General features: G+C 44.9%; 1 protein-coding gene across 3 annotated transcripts; it reads left to right on the forward strand.

The window, feature by feature from the left end:
- Window positions 1-308: 308 nt before the first annotated feature.
- Window positions 309-14,607, forward strand: GTF3C2 (general transcription factor IIIC subunit 2). 3 transcript variants are annotated; one of them, XM_074209840.1, is made up of 19 exons: window positions 309-413; window positions 2,656-2,933; window positions 3,134-3,485; window positions 3,988-4,279; window positions 4,516-4,610; window positions 4,826-4,903; window positions 5,037-5,135; window positions 6,056-6,283; window positions 6,487-6,598; window positions 6,877-6,985; window positions 7,788-7,813; window positions 7,986-8,115; window positions 8,762-8,906; window positions 9,009-9,170; window positions 9,335-9,422; window positions 9,796-9,924; window positions 10,441-10,593; window positions 10,867-10,974; window positions 11,327-14,606. In XM_074209840.1, the coding sequence occupies exons 2-19, from the start codon at window positions 2,675-2,677 to the stop codon at window positions 11,543-11,545; spliced, it is 2,784 nt and encodes a 927-aa protein (XP_074065941.1). In that variant the 5' UTR covers window positions 309-413; window positions 2,656-2,674; the 3' UTR covers window positions 11,546-14,606. The 3 variants fall into 3 exon arrangements, with proteins under 3 accessions (XP_074065941.1, XP_074065943.1, XP_074065942.1); XM_074209842.1 differs by lacking the exon at window positions 309-413 and adding an exon at window positions 731-1,017 and having other exon boundaries at window positions 11,327-14,607; XM_074209841.1 differs by lacking the exon at window positions 309-413 and adding an exon at window positions 1,041-1,608 and having other exon boundaries at window positions 11,327-14,607.
- The last annotated feature ends 8 nt before the right edge of the window (window positions 14,608-14,615 follow it).

Raw genomic sequence — 14,615 nt, forward strand, 5'->3', positions numbered from 1 at the left:
CAGACCTGTTCTATCCAACTAAGTCCAGAGGAGAAATCGACACTGAGCGCCGAAGCTCCCCGACAGGTCGAGGGCAGCGCGCACGCGCAGTGAGCCCCACCAAAGACTACAGTTCCCAGAAGGCCCCTCCGAAGGAGGCGAAGATGAGCCATAAAGGCTTAGCTTCACCCCCGCAGGGATCCGCAGGAGTCCGGGATCCAAGCCACGCCCTACAGGCGGACTGACTCCACCCCCTCCCGTAACGGCCAATCAGCGATCGAAGCACCGGGCGTCGACGGCGGATCCCGAAGTGTCCCGAGGTGTCTCTTGGTAACGAGACGTGGCTGTGTCCCCTTACGTCACCCTTCCGCGACCGGGGTGGTCCAGGCCGCGCCATCTTCGAACTTGGACTTCCGGTCGGGCTTCGGTGGTTGGTGAGTGTACGGCATCAGCCTCCGCGCGGCCCGAGCACAGCGCCGCATGCTCCCCGCCTCCCCCTCGTGGGGGGGGGATGACGGCTCCCCCCCCCTCCCGCTCCGCTGGCCAGGAGCAACAGCGGCGGCTTCCCCTCCCCCTCCCCGCCCCCGCCCCCTGAGCCTCCAGTGGTAACGCGGCCGCGGCGCGCGCATCCCCACCCCGTCCCGGACGGCGCGCGCCCGGCCCTCGGGGGCCGCACCGCGCGATCCCTGACCCCTGACCCCTGACCCGTGACGTGCCGCCTGGCCCGCACCGCGCGGGGCCCGGTCGGAGCGGAGGGGGACGGCGGGCCTCGCTCCTCCTTCGGAGCCTGCCAGAACTAACGGAGCCCGGGATCCATCCCTCCCAGCCCGCCCTTTTGGCAAATGGGGGGCGCGGGTCCAGAGAAGGGACGAGACGTCACCGGGCCCGAGGTGGAGGCCACCCAGGCCCCGAAGGGGGAGCCCCTCTCCGGACACAGCCAGCGCCTGGCTGGCCCGGCCCCACGTCTGCCAGTCCCCGTGTTGCCCATCGTCGCCTTGAACAAGGCTGATGGAGCTAGCGGGTGTGAAGGGCTCGGAAGTAATGCGTGGCTATCCGAAGCCATTCTGCCTCCATTTTACAGATGGGTAGACTGAGCTAGACAGTGGTTAAGGGACTTGGCCCGGGCCGGGGCTGGCACTGCCCACTGCACCGCCAGCTGCGCGGTGTCAGATGCGAGGGCTGGCCCGGCCATGGTGCCCACTCTGTGACAGGGCTTCACAAATACCGGATCTGAGCCTCACACTCTCCCTGGGAGGCAGATAGTATCACCCCCATTTTACTGTTGAGGAAATTGAGACAAACAGGTTAAGTGACTTGTCCTCAAGGTTACACAAATGGTTTGCTTCTAAAGCCCGATTTGAATTGGTGTATCCCTGAGTCCAAACCCAACATGTCCCCTATTGCCCCCTAGGTGCCTTAATGAAATAGCATGCAATTATCTTGAGTGGTTGGAGGGTATAGGATAGACACTTAAATCTAAATAGGTACCAGATAAAGACAAAATAATTGGGAAAGGAATCAGCAAACTTTTTTTTGAAATAAGTGACAGCTGAATTTTGAAAGAAGGTTGAGTTCCTAAGAGGAACGAGGTGAGAGAGTTTGGAAGACAACCTGTGCAGAAGTGTGAAGGTAGTGCACTTAAATTGGCACATTCTGGGAATAGCAGGTAGCCTAATTTGGCTAAAATTGCTGCCAGCCAATTTCCTCCCCTAAAATGTACAGTTTACAAGGGGAAATAATCTATCAGGCTGGAAAAATAAGCTTGTGCTCAATTGTGAAGGTCTTTAAATGCCAAACATAAGAATTTGTGTTTTATCTCCAAAGCAATAGAAATAGGAAAATGATGTTTATGTAGTCTTGATTTGTTTGTGAACATTGGTTTTGTGACTGGAAGATGGATTCGGGTGGGGAGAGGCTGGATATACAGAGACCAGGTGAGGTAATGGGGATCAGAACTAAACTGATTAAGGTCATGAATGGAGAGAAAGAGTTGGCTATGCAAGAGATGTCTGTTTTGTATATATATATATAAATATATATATTTGGGTTTTTTATACTATAGTCCCCCACAAAAGTGGACTTTTCTTGCTGACAAGGACTCACTTAAGTCTTTGCATCCCCATCTTACCACAATATCTGCTGCATAATAGGTGCTGTATTTTCTGGCCTGGACTCCTTGCATGCCTGGTGGACAAGTACATTGTGAGAACAGGCACACAAAAGTGCCTGGAGTCCTGGGATAACTCAGTTGTGTTAGAGGAATGAGTGGCCAAAAACTCTCCTCTTCACCATGAACTGGTAGCACCTTCACTCAAAACACTTAAATGCCCATATTATAGATGATGGTGTATGGACAAATAATTGCAAACCTGACATAAATGCTTTCAAAATCCAAGGTCTAGGCTGGCAAATAGACACAGCAATTCCATTCTACCCTGCAGAATGCATTCTGGAGTGAAATGTTACCTCACAAGGGTTTTCATAGCTAGATCCTAACTTTACTTGATTTAGTTCTTCCCTAGAAGATCCATTTCATTCTACTGACTATGGTGGTTAGTGAAGAAAGGCTCATGGTTAGAAGGGTGTATAGAGGTAGAGTTAGGATATCAAAGCTAATAGCAAGACAGTTACGGGGTTGACTCCTTTGTGGACTTATCATACACATCTCTTGTATAGGTGTAGCCACTGAAGAGTAATGCTGATGGATGCCCTAGAGGTCTGTGTTACACTGGGAGGGGCCAGTCCCATGGGGGAAACGACTGTGACAGAATCTCCTAGAAAAATACCAGACCAACTTGACTCTGAGGCCCCATCATTAGGGACTAAAACAACATGTGAAGATAGTTCCATAATGATGCCTTCAATCTCTCTTGGACTTGAGGATTCCTCCAGTAAAATAAGCCTCCAGGATTGTCACCCAGAGCAGGAAAATGACTCCATATCAGAAGGACAAGGTATGGAACCAGTCCCTCCATTTACTCACCTGAGGATGAAAAAGACAACTAAATTCAAGACTCTTATAGACCTGGAGTTTTGGGGGTTTTTTTTCCTCCCTTTTGTATTTCAGGGAAAGTCTACTAGGATCAAGACCAGGGCATGGGTGGAGAGGCTGAGTCCTGGCTCCTTGCCCACAACCTCTCCTCTTTTTCTATAGATGTTCCTTTAGGGATTCCAGATATCCCAAAGGTGAAGACTAGCAGAAAGAAAGGAGTTCGGACTAGAAGAGGCCCCAAAAAGGGTGGAGTCGGGGCTAAGGGTGACCACCCATCTACTTTACAGCAGGCCAACTCTCCATCAGGGACCCTGGGACCTGGTCCCCTGGATCAATCTGACCCTCTTCCACCTACTACCATCCCTAAGAAACGAGGCCGAAAGTCGAAAGCTGAGTTGTTGTTGATGAAATTGTCAAAGGGGCTAGAGCAGCCTGAACCCCCACCTCCACAAAGTCCCCCTGAAAACCTTGAGGCCACTCCAGGGGCACGACCCCGCCGACGGGCTGCTAAAGTGTGAGAATTTTGGGGCTGGGGAATGGATAGGATATGGGAAATAATAATGATTTTGCATAGCATTTACTATGTGCTAGGCACTGTGCTAAGCACTTCACAGTTTTATCATTTGAAATAGGCTGTTTCTGGGTAATAGCAGAAGACCAAAAATCATTTGGGTAAGCTTCTGAGACAGTGTTAAATTCTGAGTCTGTTAAGACTAAAGGTGGGAATTTAAGGGTTGAGATTCCCTTTGTTCAGCTAGTATGTTTATCCCCTTACTAGTTTCTTGTTCTTTATCTGTGGACTTGAGAGTTCCTTTTCTGTAAATTTCGTTCAAACTCAATTCCACTAAAGTTCTCTCATGTCTTGATCTGGGTGGAAACACAATATAGTTTGAACAGATTTTCCACTGCCCATACCTATTTTAGTGTTGTCCCCATCTCTATCTTTCTTCCTTCCCCATCTGGATTCTTTACCCTGTTGGGATCTCTGATTCTCTTCCATGGCCCCTATTCCACAGGGCACTTCTGTACCTTCAGGAATTAGCTGAAGAGCTGTCTTCTGCATTGCCTGCCCCAGTCTCTTGTCCAGAGAACCCAGAAATGGGTGGCCAACCTAAACGGGGCCAGGGCCGTCGTCGGCCAGCCTGGCATGGAGAAGAGGAAGAAGATGATTCAGCACGGGATGCAGACTTTGTACTTCAGGCTGAAATTGAAGAAGGGGAAGAAGAAAGTGAAGCCCCCAGTGAGAGCTCATCTGACTTGGAGCTTACAGCACTTCGGGGGAGTGGCCTTCGTGGGGCTGCCTCAGGGGTAATCTGAAAGGGCAGTAGGAGACTAAAAGGGATCACAGTTGTAGCTGATCAGGGGACAGCAGGCTACCAGGAGAAGAATTTCACAAAAAAATAATGGGGTTAAGTAAAATAGTAAGGAGGCAGGACAAAGAAGTGACTGTGAGGATGGCAGGCAGGAAGTTGGGTGGGCCCAGTGGGAAAAGGAGGTAACTAGGAAATTGAGGCATATGAAAATATCTCCCTTTTATTTTTCAGAAGCAGAAACAACAATGTCGGGGACTGGCTCCCAATGGACTTCCAAATTCTATCATGGCTCCTGTTTGGAAAAGCCTCAGCCTCACCAAGGCTCTGTGAGACCCTGGAGTGGCAAGGGGGGCAGCATGTGGTAAAGGGAGGATTTAGAGTGGAAAATTGAGAGATTTAAATTTTAAAAATGGACCAAAAAGAAGTGAAGAAAAGCCAACACTTCAGTAAGGTTATAATGACAGTAGTGACTCAAAGGGAAAATTCTAGATCTTGGTTCTACCCTTTCTTCTCTTAGTAATCCTTTCTCCTGTCCTTTTAGCCGAGAGCAAAACTATTCACACTGGGAATTCCCTGAATGGATCCCTTCAGCCTTGAAGTGGCACTTACTATCTGAAAGGTAAGCCCAAGTGGTGACCTTTAAGTAAGGAAGTCAGGAAGAAAGGGGAGGCTAGAAAATTACAGAAGGAAAATAGGGCTCAAATTAGTGGATGATATGATGAAAGCTCATTGTTCCCTTTGTCTTCCTCTAGTGAAGCAGCATCATACTTACCTCAGGAGTTGAGGTCTCCTCTTTTCTCTGTGCAACGGGAAGGTCTTCCTGAAGACAGCACACTTTATAGGATAAATAGGTAAGAGAGTCAACCTTAGAGTTAGCTTCCATTTCTGCTGGGTTTCCATGGGATAAGGACTGAAAAATATAGAAAAAGGACTAGTCATTCTAGTTCTAAGGATATAGGTCCTATGACTATAGTGGCCATATGTGGTCTCAAAGCTATAGGAGAGTGTGGGAGTTCCTTTTCTGTAAATTTCACTCTAAATTCTGCTAAAGTTCTCCCATGTCTTGATCTGGGTGGAAACACAATATAGTTTGAACAGATTTCCCCCTGCCCATACCTATTTTAGTGCTGACCTCATCTCTACCTTTCTTCCTTCCCCATCTGGTTTCTCTACCCTGTTGTGTGACTCTGGACACACATGCACACACACACACACACACACACACACACACACACACACACACATACACCTTAACAAAAGTTAAGGTTTGTTTTTGGCTATATCTGGAGCAACCAAACACTGAGTGTCTTACAGTAGTTAGAACTTTAGGAACCAGGCCAGATCATCTATGGCTATGTTAGGCTCATAATTTATCATTGATGATAGATTAAAACAGGGATGTTCAAAATGCGGCCTGCAGGGCAATTTTATGTGAGTTTACTGTGAGTTTACTAAATGCTTTAGTAAATGAAACTGAGCTCTCACTAAAATGGCAAAAAAAAAAAAAAGTTCTATTATTTCAATAAAAAGCTTTTAAAAAGCCTTGGATTAGAAAATGATTAACATTAGGAAGTGGGAGAAGTAGATGTTGGATGAATGAGTATATATGTCTAATTTTTTGTTGTATGTTAGGCTTTCCTCATTTCCTAACTGATAATCTCTGTTTCAGTGACCTTAGTTTGAATCAAAACTAGCCTATATCCCTGTCTTCTCCAACCCTTGCAATCCAATTATGTGCTACCTAAGGACTCGACCATATCTTTTTCTGTAGGTTTAGCTCATTGGCACCACATCCAGAGAGATGGGATGTATCATTCTTCATAGGTGGACCAGTCTGGGCACTTGAATGGTGCCCAGTTCCTGAAGGTGCTGTTGCTTCGCAGTATGTGGCACTATTCTGCAGCCCTAGCATGAATGAAACTCATTCCCTGAGCCGGCCTCATGAAGGCCCTGGACTTCTACAACTCTGGGACCTTGGAACATTGCAACAAGAAAGCTGGTGAGGTGGGGCTGGGAACCCTGCAAGAGGAGAGCAGACTGGAATGGGGAATAGAATATAGGGGACCTGGGAAAGCTACAGAAAACTGTATTAGAAGGGTTGGGGAAGAAGCCTTCCAAAAAGACAAGTTTCACCTCACTGAATGTGATATATTGACAAGAATACTTTCCATTCATCCTTCCTATTTCATCTTCTCCTTCCAGCCCAAGCAATAAGGCCCACCTTGCCTATGGCATTGCTTGTGATCATGGGTGCATCTGGGACCTCAAGTTCTGTCCTAGTGGAGGCTGGGAGTTGCCCAGCACTTCAAGAAAGGTACTTTCTGAATTATGGAGGAAATGAGGATAGAATTTAGACTTAAAGTTTAGATCCAGGAAGAGTCTAATTTAGATATCTGAAAGAGGAGCCTTGAAAAGTATTGAGAGTTGGGTAGAAGTGGGCAGTAGAAGTGAAAGGAAGCTTGTTTGAGAGAGTGGAGGATTCTTTAGGAGGCCAGCCAAGAAATAGCTATTTTCTGAAAGGGAAATAAAAGCAGACATTCAGACATGGTTATGGTCTGAAGATTTGACTTTTGCCCTGCTCTTATCCAAAAGGCTCCTTTCCTACCCCGCCTGGGTCTCCTGGCTCTGGCCTGTTCAAATGGGAAGGTGCTACTACTTAGTCTACCCCATCCTGAGGAACTTCTGGCCCTTCAGCCTCAAGGTAAGGGGAACAGTAAGGATTTCAGGACCCTTGGGGAGGTACTGGTTAAAGTACCAGGAACCATGGGTTCTTAATAAGGCCTCACATATCCCTTCCTCCCCTACCCCCAATGTTCTTATACACTGCCATCCAGCCTCAGAAACACACACACACACACACACACACACACACACACACACACACACACAATGTAGATATGTTAACTTACCTCTTGTTAATTGGCTACACAGTCTTATGATTAACTGTAATCCATTGTCTACTTTCATATCATCTTTCTCTCACTTTCATGGTTAATTGGTTGTGTAAAGCATCTACATAGAAGAGATAGCCTCAGTGTCCTTTCTCTGTCATATACTGGCCATGTGACTCTGGACAAGCCATTCTCAGAGTTCCACTTAGCCCAGACTAAAACGGGAAAAGAATTTTCAGTCAACATTGGTAGAAAGGGCCCTTACTTGCAATTCCCTAAATTGAGGGAAATCATGGATAAGCATGGGTCTGGACCAAAAAAAAAAAAATCTACCAGGGTTATTGCTATTGAAAGGGTGCACTGGACTCCTATACAACATTTTCTCTAGTTTCTTTCCCCTTTCAAACCCTATGTCCCTTCTTCCTGCTCTTCCCTCCTTTTTGTTATTTTACCCTCCTGTTAAAGGAGGTAGAGAAAAGTACAGGGAAGAAATCTTAGCTGAAGCAGCTATCAGGAGAGAAGGGATTAACAAAAAAATAGAAGCCATAGGTTATGGAGGACTCTGGGAGGTTCATGTCTCTCATTCCTTGTCATCTTTCTCTTTCTTTGCAGATGCTATCAAGCCTCCTATCTATAAGGTGAGTAGGGGAATTGTTTCTTTCTAGCTGATACTCCACTTTTCTTTTTTTTCATTGATCTTTTTTGCTAGCTGCTGCCTATTTTGTCACCTGACTAAAACTTGCTCTGAACCTCTTCTGAAATGTTTCTAAATTCTACTTTTTTTCCCACTCTTTTTTTTTAACCTTATAGGTACAGTGTGTGGCCTCTCTTCAAGTAGGATCAGTACAAGCAGGGGAGCCCTCTGAATGTGGTCAGTGTTTCACCCTTGCCTGGATGCCAACTCGGCCCCATCAGCATTTGGCAGCTGGGTTCTATGATGGTGAGTGGATATAAAAATAACTTTAAAATTAAATTGTATTTTATTTTCAAATATGCATTTTCTCACTCACAATTTCTCCCCTCCCCCCAAAAAAGTCCAAAAAACTTATGTTTTGGCCTGTCCCAACCCAAGCCCATAGAGTCATTGTTTGGGTCACTTCTAGTGAATAGAAGTAACACTTGTTTCTGTTTAGGCCAGAAATCTTGATGGTCTTCCCCTCTCAGATTAATTTTTTTTTTTTTTGATTAGGTAAAAGAGGTCATTCTTTGCCTCATTTCTTATCTAGCCTTAATCACTGAATGGATACTGCCTCAGTCAGAGAACTGGGAAAGACCTTAACTTAAAAAGGCTAGGTCTTCCACTGTATTCAGGGCCAACTCCAATCATCCTGATCCATTTCTCATTTTCCTTTGTCAACTTTGCCAATTTGGTAGGTGTGTGGTGGAGCCTCAGAATGGAACTTTTTTTTTTTTGAGGATGGGGGCCAGCTGAGTAGGTCAGATGGCTAAGTCTAACTACTCAGGATGTCTTACTTTTTCCTTTGACTATTTGAAGCTAAGGGAAAGAGACCTAGGAGAGGAGACTGTAGTGAGGAATGAGATCCTGGCCTGTTATGTTTAATAACTAATATCTTTCTCTACCTTAGGCACAATAGCAATCTGGAACCTACCCACTACTTCACTGTTGCAGCGTGTTCGACTCCCAGATGGTTCCTTGAAACTCTATCCCTTTCACTGCCTCCCAGCCCATGACCAGGCCGTACGTTGCCTTCAGTGGTGCAAAGCTAATAGGTACAGAACAAAGGGAGCAAAGGAGCAGGATGATGAAGGATGGGGCAGGTCAACATTTATGGGATCTGTTGAGTAATGCCCTGCTTTTCAATCTTTTCACAGTAACTTTCTAGTTTCTGCTGGGAGTGACCGGAAGATCAAATTCTGGGATTTACGACGACCATATGAGCCTATCAATTGTATCAAACGTTTCTTAAGTACAGAGCTGGCATGGCTGCTTCCTTACAGTGGAGTTACTGTGGCCCAGGACAACTGCTATGCCTCGTATGTAGGGCAGGGAAAAGGAAGGAGATGGGATTAGAGGGCCAAGTCCAGTGGGTGGGGTACCAAGGGCACTTGATGTTTTGGCCAGATGTGAATTAGATTCTGAGGGCTGAATTTGATCTTAAACTACGTAAGGATCAACACCCTTCTCTCTCTCTCTCAAGCTATGGACTTTGTGGGATTCACTACATTGATGCTGGTTTCCTTGGTTTCAAGGCCTATTTCACGGCCCCTCGAAAAGGCACTGTTTGGGTGAGTCTGTCTTTCCTTTATTACTCTAAGTGGGGATTCTTAATCTGGGGTCCTGATCTTGCTTTTAAAAATATTTTGTTATTGTATTTTAATTGATTTCTTTTATAAGGTGTATTTTATTGTATGCTTTTAAAAACATTTATTCTGAATAGATTTCACTCAACTGAAAAAGGAACACATCACACAAACTCTTTTGTTACCACACAGAACAAGGAGAGGGACAAGCAGCAATCTGTGAGAGGGAAGAGGAATGTGTTATATATATATATATATATATATATATATATATATATATATATACATATATATATATAATACTCATATAACCACTTAGGAAGACAATTAGGACTGTGATGTCCATGTCTTGTTGTAGAGTCTGTCGGGCTCAGACTGGCTTGGGGCAGTGGCTGCAGGGGACATGTCGGGGGAGCTCATTGCTGCTGTGCTGCCTGACATGGCCCTCAACCCAATGAATGTCAAGCGTCCAGCCGAGCGCAGATTTGTGAGTATCTCTGTATCTGATGGAAATGCCATCTGCTGGTTCCCTCCGTCCATCACCCTTCAGCCTGTCTGAATAGAAATTAACATAGGCTTTCTTGTACCTGAGTTTGTTCAGTGGAAAAAGCACTGGCATTGGAGTCTAAAACCGTGAATTAGTACTTGTGGCCTTGGACAAGTCAATTATCTTTGGCATGATTCAGTGGGAATGTGTTGGTTTTGGAGGCAGAAGTCAGAAGACACCAACTGCCACCTGCCACCAACTTATTGTTGGTATGATCTTGAGCGAATCACTTAATCTTTCTGGGCTTCAGTTTCCTCAAGTAAGGAAGTTTTAGGTCCAGTTCAAACCTATGACCTAAATTTATTCTTTTCTTCTGTATCTGCATTTCCTTTATTACTCCACCTTTCTAACCCTAACTTCAGAGGTTCATGAGTCTTACTAGAACTATAATTTTCCTTTTTCTCTTATCCTGCCTCCAATATTTTAGGACTTTAATCCTATGATCTCTCCTTATAGCCCATATACAAGGCAGATTTGCTGCCCTATTGGGAGGGCTCTGAAGACCAAGATCACCATGCTGCCTCTCCTTTGCTCCCTGGACCTCCCAAGGCCAGAACTTATGCTGAAACTGTCGAACATCACTACCTGCTCTTCAAAGACACAGACCTGGTAAGTTGGCGTCGGTGGGTAGTCAAAAAATCAGGCAGAAGAGGGTGGCTAGGTGGTGCAGTGGATAGAGCACCGGCCCTGGAGTCAGGAGTACCTGAGTTCAAATCTGGCCTCAGACACTTAATAATTACCTAGTTGTGTGGCCTTGGGCAAGCCACTTAACCCCATTGCCTTGCAAAAAACCCCCCAAAAAACCTTAAAAAAAATCAGGCAGAAGAGGAGGTTAGTATGAAGGCAATATCCTAAGATTTAATTAACACTACTTAACCTCAGCGTGGATTCCAAGATTTGCTTCAGAGGGAACCAGTACTTCGCATGCAAGAAGGAGAAGGACGCTCTCAGCTTTGTCTGGATAGGCTGCAGCTGGAGGCTGTTCACAAGGTATGCTCATAGGCTTATCAGTTTAGAGATAAAGGGAATTTAGAGATCATTTTGTCCAAACTCCTCACTTTATAGATGAGAAAATAAACAGTCTCAGAGGGAATTTATCTCTTTTCCTCTCTCACTTCACTTTCTCCCTCCCTCCCTCCCTCCCTCCCTCCCCCCTTCACATACACATTCACATTTACACTCTGCTCTTATGTCCAACCTTTAATTTCTTCTTTATCTTGTTCTGGAAACTATAGTCAATACCAAGGATAAGTTAAGTGTTATCTCTCCTGAATCCTTAGCCTTTAGTGATTTGTTCTATACTAATTCAGAGGCCTGTTTACATCTTCTTCCTCTCTCACAGGTACGTTTCAGCCCAAACTTGGACTCTTATGGTTGGTTGGTTTCTGGGGGCCAGTCAGGACTGGTGAGGGTACATTGTGTTCGTGGCCTTACTTCCCCCTTGGGCCACCGGATGCAGCTTGAAAGCAGAGCCCACTTCAGTGCCATGTTCCAGCCACCTTCCCCACCTCAGGGGCCCAGCTTTCCTCCAACCAACTATCACCTGCTACCCAACCCATAGTTTATTGAATATGGAATCCTGGGGATTCAGGATTCTTTGGTCCTGATGCTACTTAGTAGCTATATGACATCATTCTGAGCCAAGCAAAATGGAAACTCCCCAAAATTGCAAACCTTCTTAAGTCTCACATCTTCTGAATGGTACAATAGATTTTATAGTCAGAGGACCTGGGTTTGAATCCTGGTTCATTCAGTATGGTGAATATGACCTTGAGAAAAATCACCTGGGCCTCAGTTTTCTCATCCATAAAATGAAGGAGTTGGACTAGGTCTTGGAGGTTGCTTCCAGCTCTAAATCTACAATCCTGTTAGGCTATAAGAACTGCATCCTCAGGACTCTACAGACTGATCGTGTTCTCTGTAATCACTGCCCCCCTCCACCCCCTGCTGGCAGGGGGTGTCCAGATGTGAACTCTAGTCTCCTCAGCAATTGCCACAGAAGCAGCCCTATGCCAGACATGGGGTTGGGGGTCAAACTGCTCATATTGAGCCTGTTGTACTTGGAGGCAGAACTGAGTAAAGGTGCTGAGTGTTTTGGACACCATTTTGTGTGCTTGTGCTTGGGGAAGGACAGTGTGGAGCAGCTATATTAAGACTCTGTCAGGGATCCTCCCCATAGCTGAACCTGTACCCAGAGCTGAGGAATTAAGTTCAAAGTTTGTTGCAGTTGAGCTTTGGTGTCAAACCAAGAAGACAAATACAGATTCACAAAGAACAAAAACATTGCCATACATACTTTAGCTACATGGTGTGGATTGTGGGATCCCCAGGGTTCAATTACAGAAGGTTACATAGAAATGAGGATACCGTGTTCATCTTTGGAAGTTCTAACACCCATCACCACAATTGTAATCATAGCACAGAAACAATGACCCAAGCAATACCAAAATGACCAGTGTTTCCTCAAGGAGAAGGAGTAATAGGGACTCATCTTTATCTGTTTTTTCCAACTATATGTTGATTTCTTAGGCTGGTCTTTCCTCTGCCCCACTCCCTGCTTCACACACAGCTTTAATTGTGCCCAAACATGGAGATAAAAGAGTGGCAGAAGGGAGTTTAAGGTTCCTATGCAATTGAATTGAAAGAAAAATGCTATTTAATCTGGGGAACAAATGTCTTCTCATTTTGAAAGACTTAAGAACTCTATTCAAATCACTGACAAATCATGTCTTCTAAAAAATTATTTCATATACCCCACTTCTTGACAGAATGATTTTTTTTTGAGTTAGAGTAAATATCTATTTCTCCCTGACCCCTGCAACCCAATCTTTTTTTAGTTTGTTTTTTTTTTTGCAAGGCAGTGGGGTTAAGTGGCTTGCCCAAGGCCACACAGCTAGTGTGTCTGAGACCGGATTTGAACCCATGTACTTCTGACTCCAGGGCCAGTGCTTTATCCACTGCGCCACCTAGCCACCACTCAATCTTTTTTTTAAATTTTATTTGAGTTTTGAGTTTTACAATTTTCCCCCCAATCTTACTTCCCTCCCCCACCCCCCACAGAAAGCAATCTGTCAGTCTTTATTTTGTTTCCATGTTGTACATTGATCCAAATTGAGTATGATGAGAGAGAAATCACATCCTTAAGGAAGAAACAAAAAGTGTTAAGAGATAACAAGACCAGACAATAAGATCTTTTTTTCCTAAATTAAAGGGAATAGTCCTTGAAATTTGTTCAAACTCTATGGCTCTTTATCTGGATACAGATGGTATTCTCCATTGTAGATAGCCCCAAATTGTCCCTGGTTGTTGCACTGATGGAATGAGCAAGTCCATCAAGGTTGATCATCACCCCCATGTTGCTGTTAGGGTGTACAGTGTTTTTCTGGTTCTGCTCATCTCACTCAGCATCAGTTCATGCAAATCCATCCACACTTCCCTGAATTCCCATCCCTCCTGGTTTCTAATAGAACAATAGTGTTCATGACACATACACACACACACACACACACACATATATATTCCATGGTTTGCTAAGCCATTCCCCAATTGAAGGACATTTACTTGATTTCCAGTTTTTTGCCACCACGAACAGGGCTGCTATGAATATTTTTGTACAAGTGATGTTTTTACCCTTTTTCATCATCTCTTCAGGGTATAGACCCAGTAGTGGTACTGCTGGATCAAAGGGTATGCTCATTTTTGTTGCCCTTTGGGCACAGCTTCAAATTTTTCTCCAGAAAGGTTGAATGAGTTCACAGCTCCACCAACAGTGTAATTGGCAGAGTGATGTTAAGAGTTGTATGATGAAAAACAGATTTTTTTTTGGATATGGTCAATGAGTGAAATTTTCACTTGACAATCATTTTTTACAAAGAAAGACTTCTGTGACATGGGAAGTTGGTGGATAGTGATAGAGATGGAAAAAAACAAGTAAAGAAAAATAAGTTGCCCTCCTTTCTCCAGGTTTAGTATCTGGAGATTTTCCTCTACACTCTTATCTCCCACAGTAATATTAGGGAACATGTTGCTATTCCATCCAACACCCTAAACAACTAAATCTCATTACCTGCAGCTACATATAGGAATGGTCACACGCTAGACCTTCCCTTGACTCACAAATGTTCCATTATGAGCAAAAATGAACATTCCTCCATAACCTTTCATTCCTTCTCTCTCTGTGCCTTACTTCTAACCCTGTTCATCCTTATGATCTCCAATGCATCCTTTTCTCTCTCAGTCCCTTGTCAGGCTATTACCCCTATTCTGACTCCATTCCTCTTTTACACTCCTAACCCTCTAGTTAACGAGTTGAGTTCCACATTGTCCTCTGGTGTTTAGTCCCTTACTCCCTTTTCCCATCACAGCTCATGTCTTGTCCTGAATTATTTCCACCCTTCACTGCTTCCTCATCTGCTGCTGAACAAAGCTAGAGGCAATGACACACCTGAGCTGCCTAGGTCTCCCCAAACTCCACCGGGCCTTCATTTTATCAGTGCTTTTATGGCTCCCTAACTTGTTCTACTCCTCAGAGGTGGATTTCTTTTTTTTGTCCTTAAAACAAGGGGAGAGGATCCTCCTTCCTCCCACCGTTGTGACGTCTTCCCTGGAAAGTTCTACCTCAAAGAAACCCC

This window comes from Macrotis lagotis, chromosome 1 (genome assembly GCF_037893015.1).
Source record: "Macrotis lagotis isolate mMagLag1 chromosome 1, bilby.v1.9.chrom.fasta, whole genome shotgun sequence".
Taxonomy (NCBI): domain Eukaryota; kingdom Metazoa; phylum Chordata; class Mammalia; order Peramelemorphia; family Peramelidae; genus Macrotis; species Macrotis lagotis.

Coding starts and splice junctions, on each gene's coding strand:
- GTF3C2 (XM_074209840.1), top strand. CDS start 2,675: ATGCTGATGGATGCCCTAGAGGTCTGTGTTACACTGGGAGGGGCCAGT. Junction 3,486..3,987: donor CGCCGACGGGCTGCTAAAGT/GTGAGAATTTTG, acceptor CCTATTCCACAG/GGCACTTCTGTACCTTCAGG. Junction 7,814..7,985: donor TCAAGCCTCCTATCTATAAG/GTGAGTAGGGGA, acceptor TTAACCTTATAG/GTACAGTGTGTGGCCTCTCT.